This window comes from Peromyscus californicus, unplaced genomic scaffold, assembly GCF_007827085.1.
Source record: "Peromyscus californicus insignis strain IS unplaced genomic scaffold, ASM782708v3 Scaffold_21__1_contigs__length_65335640, whole genome shotgun sequence".
In the NCBI taxonomy this organism is placed as follows: Eukaryota; Metazoa; Chordata; class Mammalia; order Rodentia; family Cricetidae; genus Peromyscus; species Peromyscus californicus.
Genome location: NW_026294514.1, coordinates 11,579,771 through 11,601,642, shown reverse-complemented (window position 1 = coordinate 11,601,642; position 21,872 = coordinate 11,579,771). Strand labels below are relative to the sequence as shown.

General features: G+C 46.6%; 1 protein-coding gene across 6 annotated transcripts in view; it reads right to left on the bottom strand.

Annotated features, from left to right (window-relative positions):
* Spats2l (spermatogenesis associated serine rich 2 like) overlaps window positions 1-19,356 on the bottom strand; it is a 172,999-nt gene extending 153,643 nt beyond the window's left edge. The window contains exon 1 of one of the 6 annotated variants that reach the window (XM_052749492.1): window positions 18,891-19,356. In XM_052749492.1, the coding sequence (XP_052605452.1) occupies window positions 18,891-18,980 (90 nt within the window). In that variant the 5' untranslated portion in view covers window positions 18,981-19,356. Of the gene's footprint in view, window positions 1-15,744; window positions 16,428-18,084; window positions 18,242-18,296; window positions 18,405-18,621; window positions 18,828-18,890 lie in introns of those variants that run through there. The other 5 variants (XM_052749497.1, XM_052749494.1, XM_052749499.1 and 2 more) reach the window with 5 other exon arrangements.
* Window positions 19,357-21,872: the final 2,516 nt, after the last annotated feature.

Below are 21,872 nucleotides of genomic sequence, written 5' to 3'. Positions count from 1 at the left end.
CCCGTAGACATCTTCATAAACATATCGCCACAATCAAGGGTAGTGAACGAACAAATCCTGTCCTCCCAGCCATGCTGGTCCTCAAAAAGACAAAGGCAGTTGGAGAGGGAAGGGAGGTTTCTGAGCCGACCTGAGTGGGAAGAAGGGCAGGCGTGAGAGAGAGTTCACACAGGCCTGCATTCCTGGTGCCTAAGTTCCGAACTTCTCAGTCTCTTTCCCGCTCTCCAGCAGCAAGATGATTTGAATACTCAAAGTCCCCTACAATTTTCTACAATGCCATCTTACCAGAATATTTTTCTATTTTGGGGGGCGGGGTGTCTTTTCCTTTGAGCCTTTTTATTGAAAGCTGAAATGTGTATCAAATACGTCAGCTTTGCTTCTATTTCAGGACAGCATACTAGACCCAAATGTCTACTTTTTAAATTGGAGGTGGGAGCCTTGACTATGTAGCCCTGGCAGGCCTGGAACTTCCTATACAGCCCTGGCTAGTTTCCAACGCATGAGTGATCTTACTGCTTCTGCCTCCTGAGTGCTGGGATTATAGGCATGTGTCCACACACCCAGCTTAAATGTCCACTCTTACAAAGGACTTTAATGTGTTCTCCAAACTACACTTTAATGTCACTGGGCCCCTTATTTCTCAGAAGAATGTGCCTCAGGAATGTGTGAGGGATTCTAAGCTAGGCAACTGGGGCTTTTAGAACGAGAAAAGGCCTGTGCCACTATCATCCAATAAGGTAGCAAAGCGTCAGAAAGGTCTGGAGGGTTAGCCCTAGGAAAGGTACCTGTTGCATACATCTTTATAAACACACCCACTGTTCATCTGAAAATATTTCACACTGGCTCCTCCTCAAGGGAGATGACCAGTGACCATGAACTAATAACTAAGAAAACAAAGCATGAAAGAACGTCTGAGTTAGCCAAACGGTTTGTTCGATATATTTGATCTTCCAAATGATCTGTGACTTTAATCCCCATTACCTCCACTGGAGAGCTGAGGGCCTGGAGCCCATGCAAGGATAGCTCTTTGTCCAGGAGACTAAGCGACAGGTCCAATCTTCAGAAAGAACTAAAGTGTAAGCGGCTGGGTCCTTCCCACCTGCAACACCACCATGGGGAGGTGGGGGGGTGGGGGGGGTGGGCAACACTATCAACAGTTCAAGCTGGTAGAGAAGTTCTGTCAAGATCCAAAACCTTCCTGACCCACTGAGCCTCTGGAGACAATGCTTCAAGAATGAAAGTGACCGGAGGGAAACAGGACAATTCTAAGACAAAAATATATAAGCTCAAGAGATGGAAGACCTCGAGCATTCAAAACCCAAAGCCAGCTGTCCCGACTAGACGGTCATGGGCTACACACTCCGCAGCAAAGCATCACGTAGATATGAAAGATTTACAGACAGGGTTTCTTTCTTCATCATTTTTCAGTCGGGATTGGAATCTACGGAATGACAAGCCAGGATCGCCCATTAAAAGGTGACTTCAATTGCCCCTTTGTTGTGAGGAGCTGTGTGGGGTGCTGGCTGGCAATACCTGGGCCGCCTTCATCATACATCACCCTCTTCCTACAAGATTGTCTGCCACACTGCATACCATGAGTCACATCTGAGAGATGCCAAGATAAACGTTCCAAAAACTGACTTCTTAAAGACGACCTGCCAGCTCACCAAATAGTTCCTTGGCGGGGGCGGGGGTTACCCCAATATACATCAAGTTCTCCCTGTATACGTACCGTTGCTCACAGTGGTACCACTTCTCCTTCTGGGTGTACCATCTTATGGCCAAGGCTAAAGACTTTTTTCTTTCAATACCAAGCAAGCAAGTAGAGAAATGTGCAATTTCTTTCGACAGTATCAGGTTTATTTTGAGTGTTCTCGCTGCTTAATTCCTAAGCTGATTTATGGGAAACACTCTGATTCCTGGGGAGATAAGTGATTCTGGCCTAGTCCACACAACCAAAACAAAGAAGGGTTTTGTCGTATTGACTAAATAGATGTCTTCTTTCGTGCGCTCTGTTTTCATGCAGTAATCATATCGATGCTGCTTCCCCTTGACTTAGCGCCTCATTTTAATGAGGCTCGATTCCAAGACATATAAGAACATCCGCACACAAGAGGAACTATGCGGAGCAAGCCAAGAGTTCCAGCCAAGTGTCCTATCTTTTACGTGGCACCCAGTGACATTTTGTAGAAAGCACAATAGTGACTATTCATTCTGCTGGCCTCAAAGTGACAGGCATGAGTGCATGCCAGAATGGAAAAGCCTTGAGCTTTGGAACCAGACAGCTGCCTGCACCTCCACCTCCACTATCTGGGACCTCAGGCAAGCGACTTATCTGCCCTCAGACTTTCCTCCTCTGGAAACTGGGGGTGACAGACCTACCTCAAGGGGCTGTGCAACCGTGAACCCTGCCACAAAGAACACAGAGCATATGATCTGGCACGTTGGCAAACATTAAAGAATTCTTAAATCTTTTATCTTTCCATAAAAACGCCACTGGTAGTTCATTTTGAATCTGTTGCCTATGCACATAAAATAATGTATAAGATATCAACCGTGGTTATTTTCAGGATGGCAAAGAATTAGAAACGAGCTAGCTATAGGGAAAAGATAATATCCAAGTATATTCATATATTGAAATTTATGCAGTCATTCTAAGTGTTTTCAAATATTTTCTAACAGGGAAATTTTGACCCTAGAATTTAAGTGAAGAAAGCAAGAAAAAGAACTCATGTAATAATTATAGCTCAACTGTGCACGGCACAGGCTGTGAACCAAACACCACACTCCTATTAATACTGGCAATAACTATGCTCTATGACCAGCCCATTCCATAGACGTATAAATGGAGATTTAGAGAGTTCGGGAATTACAGTCACTACATAATAAGAAGCAGACAAGCTAGGACTAGAATCTCCTGGTGTTTGAACTGAAACCCTTGAAGGGTGAGGTTGCTAGGGGCTGAGCCCAGGAACCCCCGAGTCATGCCCTGAGGATCCAAAGCACCTTTAAGCACTGTTCTACGCTGGTTCTTCAATAGCACTAACTTTCTGTGTCCACCATGGGGCTTGTTTAGAGCATACGCACCCCATGCACTCTCACTACCCGCCCCCCCCAAAATGTGTATCTGGAAGGAGAGCACACCAAACTTCAGCAGTGACAACCTCCAGGTGGCAAAAGTTTAGCTATGTTTTTAACATGTTCGTGTCCACTTCTGTATCGTCTAAAGCTAATGAATATGCCTACTTCCCCAATGTTTTTCAAATGATAAAATGTGTGGGAATGCTTCAAAAATATCAATTCTAGCACAAATACTACTCTATTAACAGGGCAACACTTCGTGCCTTGACTGCATGGATTTGAGTTTCTTATCACTAGTAACCTTTTACTCCTTCTACATTGACTTCAAGGCAAAAAAAAAAAAAGCATATAAAAAGTATTTTGTATATAAGTGCTACAAAAAACAGTAAAGAAACACTGTGTGTCAGTGGAAAGATTTGACATTAATCTAACAAGTCTGAGTATTTTTGCAAAAGAAAAAAAAAAGACTTTGCAAGTAAGACAGAATATTCTGTTTGGAGACAACACATCCGTAGTTGACGTCGGGCCGTCAACACGTTCTCTAGCTAGTCATGTACGACACTGTCATAGAGCATGTCTGCAGGTGCCAGCTTACTGTTTGGACATGCCTCCGCCCGACACCACCTCTCCTAGGAGGTGCGAACGTCACAACATGTTGGAGTGACACCTGAGAAGTAATTTCCCGTCACTTCAACGATTTGTTAAGAACAGGAGTCTGTAAAGATGAGCTGAATGATGTGCTAAAAAGCAATTTTCAGTCATTTTTTTTACCACAAGAAAAAAGTCATGTGGCCTAAAACTAATTCTAAATTAATCTTGTTTCATTCACAAAAGGGCTTCTATACTGTGTAATAAACAGGTCACCAGTGAGGGCACTAGAGTACTGGGCTAAAACTCTGCCCTGCCATACCCTCTGTGACAACCAAATAGGTGTGACATCACTGCTCTTGTCTTTCTTTTAAAAATCTAGCAAAATTCTCCTGCCGAAGTCTCTCGTAGAAATAAACACTCAGTTGTCTAGGGCGGGGGTGGGGTGGGGGTGACTCAGCGACAGGGTGCTTGCCCAGGAAACGGGAAGGCCTGGTTCCATCCCCAGAACTGTAAAAAGCCCAAACCAAACCACAAACTCAAGCATGTACTTGATACGTTCATGAAAGAACACCAACAAACTGAATTAAAAGCTGGAGTTCAAAATGGTCTTGATAGTGAGGGGGAAAAGTAACTTGACGTAAACAAAAACCAAACAACAAAAACTAAGACAGATGTGGACTCCTCTGAATAAATCCTCTGAAAGCAGAACTGATGGCTAGAGCAGAGGAGAGGTCCCAGCAGTGTTAAGAAAAAGACCTGGAATGTTTGCGTGCCTTTGTATATGAACTAGGGATACACTGGCCTTGGCCATCATGATTCTTGACCAGGTTACTAAAGATCACCTACGGTCAAGTCAAGGGAGTCAAGTGGTTCTGTATTTTCTGCCACTCAGAATCCAGGGCCTGGGGTGATGAACTGGAGAGGCCTCCTCTTAGAAGAAACAGACAGCATGGTGGAGGAAAGTCAGCAGGAAGACCATGTCACCTAAGAGGAGAAGAGTCTATATGGCACGCACAAGAGCTCCCGGAGGATGCCAGCCTAGGCCATGTCCTGGCAAAGGCCAACTGGGCATGTGCAGGAGGAAGGCCGCAATGCACTGTGCAGCGGGGTTTTAGGAGAGTTTTGTTCACTTGTGCTTAACAGTGAATACCCGTGTGCTCACCGTAAGACAAGGTCCAACACTACACACGCTTCAGACCCAGGAACGTTGCACACTGCTGCCATTGGTGTTGCCTGGCACCATGAGTGTGTCAAGTCCCCATTCCTGGATGGCTTCAAACAGCAGGTGGGCTACTGTGGAAGGGATTCCTGCATTCGGTGGGACACTGGACCACAGTATCCATAATCTCTTCCCAATTTCTTCTTGGAGACTTTCATGTGGGTACTACAAGTACGTTTTATGTAAGCATTATCTAAACATGCCCACCTTAACCAATGAGAAAACAAAAACAAACAAACAAACAAAAAAAACCTCAGCTTGAAATGCAATCCAGAAGAGCCCAGAAGGTGAAACTCTATCAATGTTTGGAAATTATGAATTAGTGTTGCCATGGAAAACTGAGTTGATATCACCCGCCACAACCGAAGCAGTTCTTGCTCATGAACTATTAGGACAAAAAATGTGTTTATATATTCAATGCCACAGACGAGCATTAAATAATATATTTTAAAAGACTGTAGCTAAGCAAGATGGTACATGACTTTAATCCCAGCAAGGAGGCAGAGGCTGGCTGATCTCTGTGAGTTTGAGGCCACTCTGGCCCACCTAGCAAGTTTCAGGCCAGCCATGGATACACAGTGAGACCCTGTCTATATAAGGTTCTGGTGTATACAGAAAGGCAACCAACCGCATCAGAAGTGTGGAGGCCTGTTGTGGAATATTAGCTAAAGATATATTACATTCTTTTGTGCAGTGGAATATTTGTTTAATGATGCAAAGATACGTTGCATTCTTTTATGTTGCATTTGTTTAACTCTGTGAAGCTGTGTTATTTTGCCTGCCTCAAACACCTGATTGGTCTAATAAAGAGTTGAATAGCCAATAGCTAGGCAGGAGAAAGGATGGGAGGTGCTGGCATGCAGAGAGAAGAAAGAGAAGGAGGAGGAGCAAGAAAAGGAGGAGAAGAGGATGCCGGGGGCCAGCCTCCAGTCACACAGCCAGACACGAAATAAGAAAGAAAAGATAAATAGAAATAGAGAACAGTAAAAGCCCAGAGCCAAAAGGTGGATGGGATAAGTTAAGGAAAGCTGGCTAGAAATAAGCCAGGCTAAGGCCAGGCATTCATAAGAAAAAAATAAGTCTCCATGTGGTTATTTGGGAGCTGCATGGTGGGCCCCCAAAGAGCAAAGAGTGAAAAACAAAAAAAAACACCTCCAGAGTCCAGAAACACGTTACTGAATCCAGTCCCTACTCAGATCTCATCAGAGATTCTACAGGACACAGACCTGGAGCGGGAAGGGCAGTGGTAACGCCTCCCAGCCTCCCTTGGAGTACAAGGCTGCCCACACTCACAGTTGTCTATCACACACGGCAGGCAACACACCTACTCAGCCTCACTCCTGTTTCTGGAATGTCAGCCAGAGGGCTCCCTTGGTCAGGTGCAGAAGTCAGCCCGCATGCACGGGAGGAGCAAGACTGCCTCTAATCAAAATCCATCTTCTTTGATGTTCTGAAGCTTTTCTCTCCCTGCAAGCAACAAAGCTCCCAACAAAAGCACTTCCCCAACACCCGCAGTTAAGCAAAGAATGGTTCCAACCACATGAGTATAAAGAACTCTCCCTGGCATCTAATTTGTACACGAAGCTTCCTTTTCAGGGTATTTCAGTGACTTCCTTTGTTTGTAATTTATCAGCAAAGGAAAAAACCACGGGTTTATTTTGACGGCAGTGCACCTGACTATTCCAGGATTCAAAAGCTTGCTTTTCTTACTGTCACGCTATCCTGGCAGAGGATGTAAACAGGCCTCCCCAACCCATGACTTCATGCTGCACCCCCAATTCCAGACGAGAATTTTCACAAATGCAAACTATTATACAGGATCGGACGTAACTACAATGTGAAGGCAGCTGCTTTCTGGTTCTTTCTTCACCACTGAATGGGCAGATTTGGGCTCCTTGGTCTGGATTTTTATTCTCTTTTATCAGCCTCAGAGAAGGGCTGTAAAATTGTTCAGGCCAAGGAGTATAAGTCTAGTAAGCCTAAGTCACCACTCCCACAGCACTTGAGTTTGAGACCCTGTGACTTTATATTGCCCTTTTTAGTCATAAGGAAATCATAACATAATGGTAGATACTGCTAATTTTGCTTCTCACATGACAGAACCTAAGTTCAGGAAGATTAAACACCTCGATCCAACTCATACAGCCAGCCCAATCAGGCATCAAAACCGGGACTTCCAAATGCCCAACGGGGGCTTCTTTTGCCTTTAAAACGCACTGGCCTTGGGAAGAAGGATAAGAGTTTATATTGTGGATTTTTCCACGTGTTAACAAAAGGAGACTATTGATCTCTGAAGTGCCCTTTTAGGAGTATGGATTCTGAAATCACACAACAAAGACTGCCACCTTTCTTCCCGCCCCGCCTTCCATCTGGAGACAAACACAGAGCTGCATCACTTGTGAAAGTGAATGCTATACTCCACTTCCCCTCCGCTTTCCAGTCATACACATGGTACAGACGGGGCCTGGAGATCAGCAGAGGGGTCACCTGCAAGACGGTCTCATGTCAGGCATCTGGAACTAGGGGAGAGTCAATGGTATAGAGTGTCAACATCGTTTTGTCTCCCAAAGGTCCTGGGTGTGGTATGTTGGGAAGTGAGGTCTTCTGGGAGGTCCTGAGGCCACTAGGAACATAGTCTTGGAAGGGGTTGTTGGGCTTTTGTCTCCTCTGGCTTCCTGTTTTAAGATATATTCCCTTCCTCATACCCACGTGCACTCAGCCATCCTTTCCTGGACCCCTGCCAGTGCCAGAGTTGTGTTCTTTGAACTTTCAGCCTCCAAAGCTGTGAGCTGAATAAACCTTCAGTATGCCTCCTTAATTTTGTTATAACCACAACTTGGGGGGGGGGGGAGGATGAACTAATGCAGCCAGCAAGCAAGGAAGGTATTCAACTCTACAAATCATCTATTAAAAGTTTTGAATATTACTAGTAGATGTCAGTATCGAAAGAACTGAGGGGGAAGAGGCAAAACATGATGGCGGAGACCCAGCTCTAGAGGCTGCAGCTCACAGCCAACACTGCTGTCCCCCAAGGTGTGAAGAGAGACAACAGGACCTGAATTCAGTCCAGATGATCTGGGATTCTCCCTCAAGAACTCAAAGCAGGACTCGCACATTTGAGAGGCAAAGTAGAACTTGGCATGCAGAGTGAAAACTTGACCGCTCGAGAACAAGGCTGAGCTATGATTTCCTGACCAAAATATATCATCCACTGGATGGCGACTCAGTAAGGGACAGCAGCTGGGGAGTGGCGTTCCCTCCGCACAAGTCTCAGGCTGGTCCCAGAGCCTGTAAACAGATAACCTCACTGGGGCGCTCACAACCCCTTTCGGCCCACTTTCGGTAGATGTGTGACTTCCAAATTTTTATTTTTAGCACAGGGATGTGTCCTCTTAACAAGATCTTATACAGATGTTCACTACGTAATGCAAGACAAAACAGCTGCTCACAGAGAAATTAAGACAGGAAGAGGTTCTTTTCAGAACTGTAGGGCTCAACAGAACACAGCACGCCAATCCCCTCTCCAGGAGTCACCTAGTCACATTGCCTATCCCAGACTATCCTGGGAATCTGGTCTTAGGAAAGTTTTCTCTTCATCATCTTGGTTTCTTCCATCATGTCCTCCCGGAGGGTTTCCTTCCTCTTGCTCCAACCTGACAAGGATTCCCATTGTTTTTTCCACTGTGAAGGCATGAAGCTTGGCATCTCTTAGGAAGCAGCACACTGTCTGCAGAGTCTCCCTGATGGCCCACGTACCCTTCTCCCAAAGTGTTTGGGGCCAACTGAGGCACAGAAGCCTTCCCTCAGCACCTGGAATAGGTTCTATAAAGCACTTACCAACTTTGGGCACAGTGACTGCATAAATGCACACTATTGACTCTAAACCCCTTGATTCAAGAACTGGCTCAGGATCTTAAGAGCTAAAGAGCCGGGAAGCTATGACTTAACCCATCAGGAAGCACTAACCAGTGGGGTAACGGGTCACACAGACCTGGACCTCAGCATCTCTCCTGGTACCTCAAGCAGGAGGCTTCCAAGAGTGTGCTTCCGCTTTCCCATTGTGTCTATCTCAAGCACCTCTATGCCTACACACACACCACAGGACTCCTGCTCCTCATAGTAAGTGGGGAGGCCTGGGGGAGAGAGCTGCATCTGCTTTCCAGGCTCTGCACACAGTATATAAGACTCTGGGCCATGGTGTTCAGAATCTGTCTCTCGGATTCTGAATCTTATCTAAAGCACTTTATACCTCTGGATTTGAGAAACTGAACAACTGTTGCGTCTCTGTACTATGGAGCTGACTTGATCATTCCAAAGGCTCATGGGTTTAGCTTGTATCAGGCACACTTCCTAGGAAGGCAGAGATATTCTGTAGCGATGTCGTCTTATAAAATTACAATGCAACCCACACAGGCAATTTCAAATTTTCTAGTAGCTAGGTTAAAACCATATGAAGTTAGTTTTAATAACCTGTTTTATTTAGCTGATTATATACATAATATTCCTATCTCAATATGTAGCCAAAATTATACTAGCGAGGGGTTCAGGAGATGGTTCACTTAGTACAGTGCTTGCTGCCGCACAAGCGTGAGACACTGACATCAATCTCCATGTCCACGTGAAAAAGCCAGGCACAGAAATGTAGACAGAAATGTAATCCCAGAGCCAGGGAAGCAGAGACCCGAGGATCATCCACCCAGTACAGCTCGGTCAGCAAGCTGTAGGTTTAGTGAGAGATCCTGTCTCAAAAAAATAAGGTGAAGGATATCTGAGGAAGCCCCCAAGGTCAACTTCTAGACTCCACATTCACGCACGCATGCACGCACACACTTTTATGAATGAGATATTTTCAATCCACCCCTCTGTCCCATAAAGTCTTCTTTTACATTCCCAGCACATCGGACTTTGAACTAGCCACATTCCCAGCGCTCACTAGCCGCGAGCAGTAGTGGTATTATGGCACTGGACCCACAGTGCTGTAACATCTCTTCTTTCCCCATATCTCCCATCATTCTTCTAATCCATCCCTCCCATTATTTCTTCTAACAACACATTTCCCTTAGCGGGGATGTTGTGGACGGAGGCAGCCAACAGGGCCCACGATCATTAGAGGCCATGGATGCACACCTGAAAGGAAGGCCTGACTCACAAAGGCGCTTTTGTGCCCTGCTAGGGAGCTCAGACTTGATCCTCAGCTCCAAGCCACTGTGCTGGAGGACTTAGTGAAGAGTCATGAGTACATTGGCCTTTCAGAGAAGCAGTGCTGTGAGGGAGGGATTGGAAGCAAGCCAGACAGAAGGCAGAGAGACTAGAATAAACCTCCAGAGAAGGACTGAGGACCTGGCCCAACGCAGCCGTGGGAGTCACTGTGGAGAGAGAGCGGGGAGCACAGACTCTGGGGAGTATGGAAAAGATGGTCACCTGGCTTCCACCAGGGCTCAGCGGTCATGAGGATGGAGGAGTTGAGGAAGAGAGGTTTCCTACACTTGCTGAAGTGGTTCCACTCAGTGAGGCAGGGGGCACAGAGCCTACGATGGTTTAGAGCTGGATCCAGGTGTGGACTTCCTCAGTTGACAGTCCTTGGGACAGTACTAGAAAAGGTTCCCGACTGGACATAGATTCAAGGATCTGCGGCACACAGGAGGCAGGCCAAGGCAAACACATGAGCTGCTGCAGGGCAAATGCAAAGAGTAAGCAGAGACCACAGCACTCCAGGGGTACTGAGGCTTGAGGAGAGGGGAAGGGCCGCAGCAGAATTACACACAAAGACAGTTCTCTTCTCCCTTTTTTCTGCGTATCATACATAAATCAGATCGAAGACAGAAAGAACTCATGAGTGTTTTGCTTTCTGGAACACTGAAGCTGTGTGTGGGTTTAAGACATGGCAAGTCTTTCACACACCTGTAGACACTCCAGTAGACACTCTGGGTAGTGTTCCACAGGACCTTCCCTTCAGAACCTGTTGGTCATCCGAGAACCACAGTTACAGGGCGTGCGCTGTAGTTAGCAGTCTTGTGGACTGGTCAGTGCCCGGGCAGAACTGACGGTAAATGTTCTCAGTGCCATTGTGCAACACTCCCAGGGTGGGGTAAGAAAAAGCAGGAGCCTGGGGTCAGACACCGAGTGACCTTTCAGTCACTGGACTTTCCCTGAGCTTCAGCAACATAAAAAGGGCATATAAACTCCACCTCTCCAGTTCACTGCCAAGCTGAAAAGAGTGGATTTGTAAGTGATAGCTGTGATAAACTATATTCAGTTGGTCCTGGATCTCTGGGAACTGGGTGCCACTAACAACAAGTTAGTGCTTTGCCACGGAGAGCATCCTGTTCCCTGTGGAGAATTACACAGTCAACCCCAGTGATGGCGGGGGACCTTACATCTTTACATGATGATGTATATTTTTGTATCTTTTAATCATCACAAAACATACTGGTTCCTGCACTCACACTGCCTGGCTTTAGTGCATGCTTTGTAAATTACTATTTCTAGACTTCCGTTTTGTTTTTCAGTAAAATGGGGCTCATATGTACTTCCAGCATATTTGAGGATAAAAGGACATAGTATGTATAACTAAGTAAGACACTGCCTTATAAAGTCCGTTTGTATACATGTTAAGTAATAGGTGTTTACCACTTCAGAAAATGGAACAATTTGTAACATACACACAACTCTCCTTACAACCTTGAGTCCCAGGTTGGTACCCACTACTCCTAGTTTTAGAGTCCAAGAGGGTGGCTGTACAGAATCAGCTGAGGGTTCTATATTAACAGCATGCTTATGCATTTCCAGAGCTCCAGTGGACGTTTGGGCAGTGTCCCATATTGGCTGCTTGGGAAGACAATCTGAAGGATTCTCCATACTTGATACTACTGGGCAAATATCAGCTTTTGTGACATTCATCCTGCAGGGGGCCCCTCTGAGCATTCTAAGTGAGTCGGACAAAAAACAAGGAACATACAGGGGTTGTACAGCTTACAGGATTTATTCTGTGCTTTATTTCATGGTCAGTTCAGCACTTGGCAACACACATGATTATAGGAGACATCTATAGACACTTTAGGTTCCATTATTGAGCATTTCAGAACTCTGGTGTTAGAAGAAATGTTTTTAAAATCCTGGAAATCAATTTTCCATTCCACTCAGATGCTTTCCCTCCCCATTATACTCCCAATAATAGCTACTGAAATCACAACAAATTGCTTTAATAATCAGCCCAAACCACTGTCATTCCACAAAGGTCCCCCCTCCCCAACAGGAATAAATGTCCCTCTTCTGAACTCCCTTAGATGTTCATCTCTGTGGTGAAAGTTATGTCTCCTGCTAGAGCGAATTCTTCATAGAAAAGTCACCTTCCACAAAATAAGTCTTAAAAACAAGTGTAAAGAGCTGGTCTCTGGCCCAACACACTCTAATGCAGTGGTTCACGACCCGTGGGTTGCGACCCCCATACCAACTGACCCTTGCACAGGGGTCGCTTAAGACGGTGGGAGAACACAGATATTTACATTACGATTCATAACAGTAGCAAAACTACACTTACGGAGTAGCAACAGAAATAAATTTATGGTTGAGGGTCACCACAACACGAGGAACTGTATTAAAGGGTGGCAGCGTTAGGAGGGCTGAGAACCACCGCCTCAACAGATGCGCTCTTCCCTGCCTCACCTTTCACTCTCAGAGGAATTCCCAGATGATTTTTCCCCCAGTTTACAGGGTTGCTTTTAAATGAAAAGGCTGGACAGCCTTGCCATATAGTCTGGAGTTTTTTACTGCCAATTAACAGAATCTTTATGTAACTGATAACTTTAGCCTGATTATTTTACATATAAAATACTGGCATTAAGCCTGGTGCTTTTAATTTTTGCTGAGACCCATCATCCCACCTTAAAATAACTGCAGCCTTCTCAATTCCAAGTCACAACTGCCAGACTCCATCATTATCTCAACTCTGGAAATGCCAAGTCCTCAGAATCCTCACAGCTGATGAATGGAGAGACTGATTAGAACCACCCAAGGAAGCGGAGAAAAACTCCTTGACGGATGCTTCCTTCAAACGCCTGCCCCTCTCACCCAATGTCAACATCAATTTCTCTGTTAACAAACATCTACTGAGGTCATGGCTAAAAGTCAGGCTGTGAACTAGGCCCTCCGCCGAAACTGGTGGGCAAGGCAGAGAGGCTGTAAAGCCCATCACTGAAGAACTAACCATCTAGCTTATTCTTTCCACAGGCGCATTTATCAAACGCTTGCTACGACCATCGGCTTGTAGCTGTTTCGGGGTTCGAAGGTGTATTGATTGATGCCCCCGAGAAGCTCGCAATCCACCTGGGAAGGCTAGAAGCAACAGTGTAGGAGGAATCCTAGCAAGGGTCTAAACTTAGGGATGCGGACAGAAGGGCGGAAGAAGCAATCAATGACGGCAGCATGACCGGGGCTTGACTCTGAAGACTGGCTGGGTCGGAGGAAAACAGAATGAGCACTCTAAAAAGCAGGGCACGGACAAAGTGGAAGATATGAAAATGAGCATGGCTGAAGGGCAGGAGGAGCCAAGCAAAGAACAGGGGTTCATGTCTGAAAGGAGCGGGAAGTCAAACTGTTGGGTTAAATTTGGGCAAGAGTATAAAACACATGAAAAACACACTGGGAGGTTGGATCTTATGCCAAGGGCAGGAAGACTGGCAAGGGTTTGAACTGTAGATCGTCCTTGGCTTGCTTTGGGTCCAGGTTCCCAGTACATATATAGTAAATTAAAAATATATCACCTAACCTGCTAATAGAGCTCAGCCTAGCTTACCTTAAAGGTACTCAGAGCACTCCTAATAGCTTATTGCTGGACAAAACCATCTGACATGGAGACGCTCTTATAATCAAGTGTTTAATTTACACAATGGATTGGGTACCCACATCTAAAACCACTGGCAACGGAAGAAGAGGTGCATGACTTTTTAGCATGGCAAGAGAATGTTGTCACCTACAATGTTCATGCATGAGAACTGCCCAAGCAAGTTACAAGAAAAAGAAAATTGCAAACAAAGAAATCTCATAATGCTTTACGTAAGTTACTGTTTTTTGTGTTGGCCCCCATTCGTAGCTCCACAGCACCACATGTGGCCTACTGGTCACTGGTTAGACACGTGTAGAACAGCCCTTGTTTCCCCTCCTGACGTCAGGGCTAACTAGAAGCTGTAGCTCACGGCTACGACTCAGCATTATAAGAGAATACCACATTGTTTATCACTACCCGGAGGCAAGGATGAGAAGTCAAAGTATGGTTTCTGCTGAATGCACATCCCAATTTCACCATTCAAAGTTGAAAAGTCTTAAGTCAGACCATCCTCATTTGGGGGCCATCTTGCATTGAGAATAGCTTCTGATCAATTAAGCCTGAGCTCATGGGTGTCAGGCTTCCTGTGGGGTATGCTTGGAGACATGCTCTCAGGAGATCCATGTCTGCAGGAAGTTGGTGTGGTGGAAGGGGCTGGGATGGGGACCTCAATGGCAAAGAGATGAAGGCTGGGGGGGGGGGGCTGTAAAAATCACCAGAAGATAGTGAAGGGGAGTTTGGGAGGTGCGGGTGGGCGGGCTTAGGCTCTAAGGGAGGCTGAAGAAAGAAAAGGAAATAATATAGGGCTGTCTCTTGGGAGAAATTGTCACAAGAAGAAGTTAACAAGATCTGATGCGGTTTCCTAGTTAGAAAAAGAGAAGGATTCCCTAAATCAGGTGATCCCGAGAAACCATAAATATTAAAAAAACGAAGGAACTCTCACCATCAAAGGCACAAGTTTAGTAGACACTATAAGGAAATGTGTTCTCACGCCTCTAGCCTGAGGCTAGGACCACAGCCCATGAAGTCTGTTAAGCAAGCAGATAAACAGGAATGGATACATAGTTCTACAACTAACGATCTGTTATGACAGGAGGGTAGATAATATTTAAGAAGTTTTTATTAGATAATAAAAGTAGAAGTTATCAAATCAGCATCATGGAAATACTACATACTGTAGACACACGGCTTCACAGATTATCTTTCTCTGCTATGATACTTAGGGGGTCCTAACCATTACTGTTATACACTGAACGGATAAACCTCAGCAGAAAAATCAACATATGGCCTATTTATACATCAATCTTCACAACTCTAAATTAGCCATTTTGATGTTTCAAGGAAATAACACCTTCATAACAGTCGACTTCAAAAGAGGAAAGGCAAAAAGAGGTTTGCTTTTCTCTTATAATGTTTACTCGTTTTTTTTTTTAACTGTCTAATGAAAATCCCATTTTAATGAGTGATTCCACTTGAAGGTAGAACAGCAGCAGCAGAAGAATTAATTGATGAGGTGAATTATGTTCAACCATCCAGAGATGGGCAAATGCAGCCCTTTAAGTCTGTCTGCGTGGCAAATGCCCTTACACCCTGTGCTGTGCTTATGGAAACTACTGTCCTGCGTATACACATTAGAACCACCACAGATTAGATCACCAGAGTCAAGGGACACAGGAACAGCACCGCAGACGTCACCAGGAAAGCAAGATTACAGAGCAGTGACTGAGCAGTCCCCATCACATACATAGAAAACGTACTCGCTTGCCATATGGTAAGACTGGTGGGAGCAGCCGAAATCTCACCAGAAGCAACCTCTACCTTTTCCATTTTATCAAAACTGGAACTAAAGCTTCTTATCCTGACTTATTTCTTAAGATGCTGGCTGTAGTTGTGTAAAGAGGTTCTCAAGTGAAGACCAACTTTGCCCTTCCAAAAAAAAAAAAAAAAAAAAAGACAACCATGACCGAACAGCCACTACCAACAATGGTACCACCCTCCGAATGCAGACTCAGAAAATGATTTGACTTATTTATTTATTTATTTTTTTCGAGACAGGGTGTCTCTGGGTAGCTCAGGTTGTCCTGGAACTCACTCTGCAGACCAGGCTCTCCTGGAACTCACTCTGCAGACCAGGCTCTCCTGGAACTCACTCTGCAGACCAGGCTGTCCTCGAACTCACTCTGCAGACCAAGCTGGCCTTGAACTCACGGAGATTCGCTTGCTTCTGCCTCCCGAGTACTGGGATTAAAGGTGTGCACCACTACAGCCCCAGCAGATTTTTTTTTCTTTTAAAGGACTAAAACTGAGGCATGTCTAAGGTTGAATGGCCACTTCCATGGGGAGGTGATCTCCCGGGCAGTGCTTCACAGACTGCCACGCTGTGGTGGCTTAGGAATTTGCTTCTCTCACTGCTGACATGGTGAGTGAGAGGTAGCTTCTGGGGCCAGAAGATTTCTCTTTCCACAATGGCCACTTGATTTGGTGTGAGCAACTGAAGACTTCTTCTGTGGGGTGCTCCCCACAACAAGATGAACACAAAAGAAACCCTGGTCATTCTGCCTACCTAAATGAGCACATTAACTAAATGGATTCCTAGGAAATAATTTAATATTTCAGCGATTAAAGGACAAAAATTGCCAATTAACACTCTCCTTTCCCAGAAATGTTCAGTGTTTTTTGCCTTAATCTCTTAAATATTCTCTGTATTCAAATAATTTATTTTTATGCAAATTATCTTTTGGAGCTAGTCGTGTGTGTGTGTGTGTGTGTGTGTGTGTGTGTGTGTGTGTGTGTGTGTGTATGTATTTAGAGCCATACGGAATCTGACATGTTTTCTGCTCTGTTGCTCCACAGAAAAAGGTTTTAACCCAGCTTGAGTTTATTTCAAAACTCTAATTAGAGACTGAAGTAGTATTTGCCTTGTCCAAATAGAAAATCATTCGCAAAGTTGATTTTTTTTTCTTGGTTAAAAAAAAAAACCAACAAACACCAGATAGAGATTTTTTTTTTTTTTAAAGCACTACAGTTACTTGATAAGACTGCCCCCCATCTACACAGCATATTGCTTTCCGGTTAAGTAACACAATTTCATAAGGCTCATAAAATATTTTATCCAGAAGGCAACTTTTTTTTAAAAAGAGTTCTTTCAAAATAATTGGTTTTACTACTTGAATAGTCGATTCTATGTCTGACTTCCTGTCCCTTCTTTTCTCTGCCATATTGCACATCTGCTTACTCTCTGGAAAACAGAATCCGAGGAGCAATGAAATGCTCCTCTACAACAAAATAGAATGATAACATAAAGACCACACGACCTTACTCTTTCTCTGCAGATTCTAAAATTTCTGGCGTTTTTTTTTTTTCCTCCCTTAAAATCTGGGGTGCTGCGAAGGCGGCTGATACTTGAGTGTTTTAAATAAGCAAGTGAAAATAATACATATGTTTTATGAAAGGAAAGAAAGGCGCCGTGGTTGAAGTTCAAGGGTTTTCACCAGCCTCAAGCTACAGAGAGGTTGTCGTGCACTCAAAGCAAAATGCTGTGCAGGAAGAATCTTAAATGAAAGTGTCGGTTCTCCACAACCTTGGCACCTACTTAAAACCAGGACTGCTGGCAGCCGAAATCTCATCAAGTTCATAAACACCAACCCCGCTGCGCACTGGAAGCCTCCACTGGCCAGGATGGGGAGGAAATGATGGGAGGCTTCCGTCGCATCCCGGTCCAGGTGATGGCTGGGTCCTTCACCCCGGCGGGTGTCCGCAGCAAACGCGGACCTCCCTCCCAGCAGTGAGCGAGAAGCTCGGCGATCTCCCCAGACACGCACAACTCAAGTTGCTGCCGCGTCTGGGATACGACCCTCCTCGGTCAGGGCTGCAGACCGCCCGCCGCCCTGCGGGCTCCGGGGGTTTATCCGCCCAGACGCGGCGATGGATGACACCGCTCAGTCCCGCGGCCCCGGCGCCCGCTCCCGCCCGCCCCGCGCGCCCTCGGCGCGCGCACGCGAGCGCTCTAGGACCCGATCCCGCGGGCGCCGAAGGGGTGCGGGGTGCCCGGGGACCTGCGGCCCCGCTCGGGCCGGGCAGCTCGGCAGCGCGGAGCTGGAGCGCAGGGGGGCGCCCGCGCGGAGCAGGGCCGGCCGGGTCCACATCCAGTCGCCTGCCCGGCCGCCCGCCCGGCCGCCCGCTCGCCCGGCCGCCCCGGGGAAGGCAAGGACGGCGACCTCCGCGTCCGGTCCGCCGAGCGCGGGCCACACCCAGCGCCCCGGGAGGCGGCCTCCGGGAGCCGGGGCTGCGGAGTGCGCCGCCGCTCGACCACCTCCACCCCGGCCGCGCAGGCCCCGCCGCGTCCCGCGCCCCGGGGACCCCGGCTTACCTCGGTGCGAGCGCGGCCGCTCTGTCCCGGGCCGGGGCGCGGCGCTGGTGGCCCCTGCAGAGCGGAGGGCGAGCGGAGGGAGAGCCGCGGCAGGGCCGCTCGGCCAGCGGGCTGGATTCCTTCACTGCCTCAACTCCGCGCCGCCAGCCCCACGCAGGGACACTCCCGCCCGCGCAGCCCCCACCCCCCGCCCGCCCCTCCGTGTCACTCACCAGGAGCACACACCCCGCCAGCGCCCCTCGCTCCGGTTTGCACACACGCCGCCGGATCACGCCTCCCTGGGTTTTGTATCCGCTCACACGCACGTTCTGACACAGATCCCGTCCCTCCACCCGCCCTCCCTAGCTCCTTTCCCACCCTACTTTCTAGAAGAATCCCCCATACAGCTTCCGCACTTTGCTCGCTTGCCCGGCACCAACCTCCTCCCCTTCCCCTCCAAACCTCCGCCTCCCCCCCACCCCTTCCCCGAAACTGCCCACTGCTATCCAAACACCGGTCACTACCCGCTGGAGGAGCAAGAGAATCGTTCTTTCCTACCCAGGAAAACGAACTTTGCTGCCCCAGCACCGTCTGCAAAAGGCGAGATGCTTCTCCCGGGAGAAGGTAGTAATGCTTTCTGGGGGTGAGCCAAGCTCAAAATGTAAACAAAGATAGCTTATTCGGAAATGCCGCGGAAAATCAGGCCCCCCGGGACGAGCGCTGGGGGGCTCAGCCCGACCTCCGAAACCCAACTAAGCCCAAGTGTTCCGGCCCCTCGCCTTCGCTGCGGGTCTCACGCGGGGTTCTGAGCGTGCGTGATCACCCACCGAGCTGCCCCGAGACGCCCGTGGCACCGGCCGGTGGTGTTTCTGCCCGGGAGCGCAGGAGTCTGGAGAGTAAAGGCAATCATTATTCATGATGGACGCACTTTAGATCCGCACACCTCTTCCAGAGGCAGCGGAGGGAAATGCAGGCTGCTCTCAGGTTTATTTTTGAAGGGTAACTTCCTAGCAGCCTTTCCTCTGGGCAGTAACTGTTTCTCGGCGGCTTCGTGGGTCTCCCAGCCTTTCACAAACATCAGGCTAGTCAGCGACGCCTCTCAGGCTCAGAACAGCAGAATTGCATTCCATTTAAGGAAGCCGTTATTTGAAACGAATTACACTTTCAGGTAACATTCGGTTCTACAATACATCATACCCCAGTTGACAAAGCCCACTCCGGTTGCAGGGAAGAGCTAAAAGGAAAACACGTTTTGTTCCCTGACTGGGAGTGTTCCTCTACTTCATAAGGCTGGATTGCTGAGTCTAAAAATTAACTCGAGCGAGTGCTTTAGTAGATGATTTAATCCTTCAGATAATCTCATCAAGCAGGTGTGGTTTTTGTCCGCCTTTTTTGCAAATAAAGAAAGGAGACAAAAAGGTTCATTAACTTGCCCAAGTTTTTGGCTAGTAAGTAGAGGAAGAATTTGAACCCAGCCTGACCCCGCCTTGCTGCATAGGGCAAAGCTAGCTTCTGGACTACATGTCAAGGACAAATGCCATCCTACTGCTTTTTGAATTCAGAAGAATTAGTGAGTAACTTGGAACGATTCAACTTGGAGTGTGGTGCACATTTCAGATCTTCTTGCAAAGTAAGTCATTTAAGTTTTGAGCGAGGGTTCCCCAAGACTAGAATTCGAAAACGAGCAACGCATTATGGCTCCCCTAAGGATGGGCTTTGGAAATAACATTGAACTGGTCTTCACTCCTTTCTTCTATCACTTCATAACCTTCGCGGAACTCCAAATCCAGCTTGCTTACTGAAGTCTGACAGAAAAATGCTTTCAAGACCAGAGGGATGAAAGGGTTCTCAGAAGCCAGACCTGGCCTTTTCATATTTGAGGGTGGCTTTCCAGTAAGTCGTACCTGTAATAATAACTGCTCTGTGCGCCAAGAGCAGAGTTCGAAGCGTGGAACTGATGAAAAAACACAGCAGAGGTTACAGTTAGACAAATGGACTCCAGCTGATCTCCAGGTGTGTGGGGGGGGTGCCCAGCCCCTGAAAGGACAAGGATGTGATAACCGTCAGGACACAATAGAATCTTTCAGGAGTTAGCCTGGCCCAGGAAAAGAAATCAGACTTCTGAAAGTTTTATAGATAATTTTAAATCCAACTTTGACCTTTGGTTGCTCAAATTAATTTATGCTGGAAAAAAAACCCTTATGTTTCTTGAATCAGAGGTTTAAAGTGCTTACTGAAATATAGGTAAAAACTTCTTGCACATCAAATAACTAACAAGACTATATTTTGATGAATCAAACATAAAAGATTTTAATAGCATGTAAAATAGATTCCTACTATTATTAACTGGAGATGCAAAAACCCAAAGAAATAAAAAGAGATAAATCTGTGTTTTTAAGTAGATGTTGGAAAATTGTTTGAAAAAGTACATTGTTTGAAATTATAACCAGAAGGTTATGTCAATATGACTCTCTTGTTCAGAATTATTTTGTAAGATTATAATCCATGAATCTCATTTTACTGTTTTTTTTTTAAACTAAATTTAAAAAATAAAGATTCAGTGGTGGTGCACACTTTTAATCCCAGCACTTGGGAGGCAGAGGCAGGTGGATCTCTGTGAGTTCAAGGCCAGCCTGGTCTACAGAGCTAGTCCAGGACAGGCTCCAAAGCTACAGAGAAACCCTGTCTCGAAAAACCAAAAAAAAAAAAAAAAAAAAAAAGATTCTTTCTGAAGCAAACAAGGACCACATCAGCAAATGTCTTCATGAGGGCAAAGTGTATTGGTTTCTATTTCCTAATGTTTCCATGCACGTATTTTAACCTGCAGCTACCTCTTTCTTCCATATTGTCTGTCTCCTCCAGTCTTTACCTAACGTGCTTCCCTGTAAGCATGGAGGGTAGTAAAGCTGATTGATGGTCACAGTATTAATTTCAACAAAATGTCACATTCCCTGCTTTTCAATCTCCCTTGGGCTGGACTCTGGAATCTCTAGGTGCGGGTCATTCAGAGTAAGGCACACACCTTCAGGAAAGCCTGCTTAAGGCAACCACCCATTTGAATCCATTTATCCATTTGAATGCCAATGTCTGAGTGAGTGGTGTAGGTTCCAGAGCACCAGGCAGCATTTGACCTGATAGCAGAGGAGGCCACCACAGAGAGACACTGGACTTTTGGCTGGGCGCTGTCACTGGGTAGAATCCAGGTTATCTCCCCCAGGGAGGTGACAGATAAACTGTTGTCTGTTGGAAGAAATTCCAGCTCTTCAAAAACCACTATGGGGGCTGGGAGGTTGGTGGCGCACGCCTTTAGTCCCAGCACTCGGGAGGCAGAGCCAGGCGGATCTCTGTGAGTTCGAGGCCAGCCTGGGCTACAGAGTGAGTTCCAGGAAAGGCACAAAGCTACACAGAGAAACCCTGTCTCGAAAAGCCACTTGCTCCAGCCAATGATGCGGATGGAAGCCACGGCTTCCAGGCTGAAGTATGAAGTATGGAGCTAGTACACAGGTCACCATATTGTCTTTTCCCTTCGTTACTGCAAACAGTGAGGTACATAGAGGTGGCAGCTCCATCAGAGGAGAGCCAGTGACAACACTGAGCAGAGCCACATCTGTGGTCCTTAGTGGACACGCGGTGTGAGTGAGGAATAAGCTTGTTCTGAGCCACTGGGTCTGGGGCTGTTTGCTTCTACATCACAATCTAGTCCACTTCGGTTAAAAAAAAGTGCAATCATTCTGGCAGTAGTGAAGATATTCCAAAGGGAACCACAGTGTTCTTCCCAGTCGGGATCAGGCTATTGGAACAATAGTCCC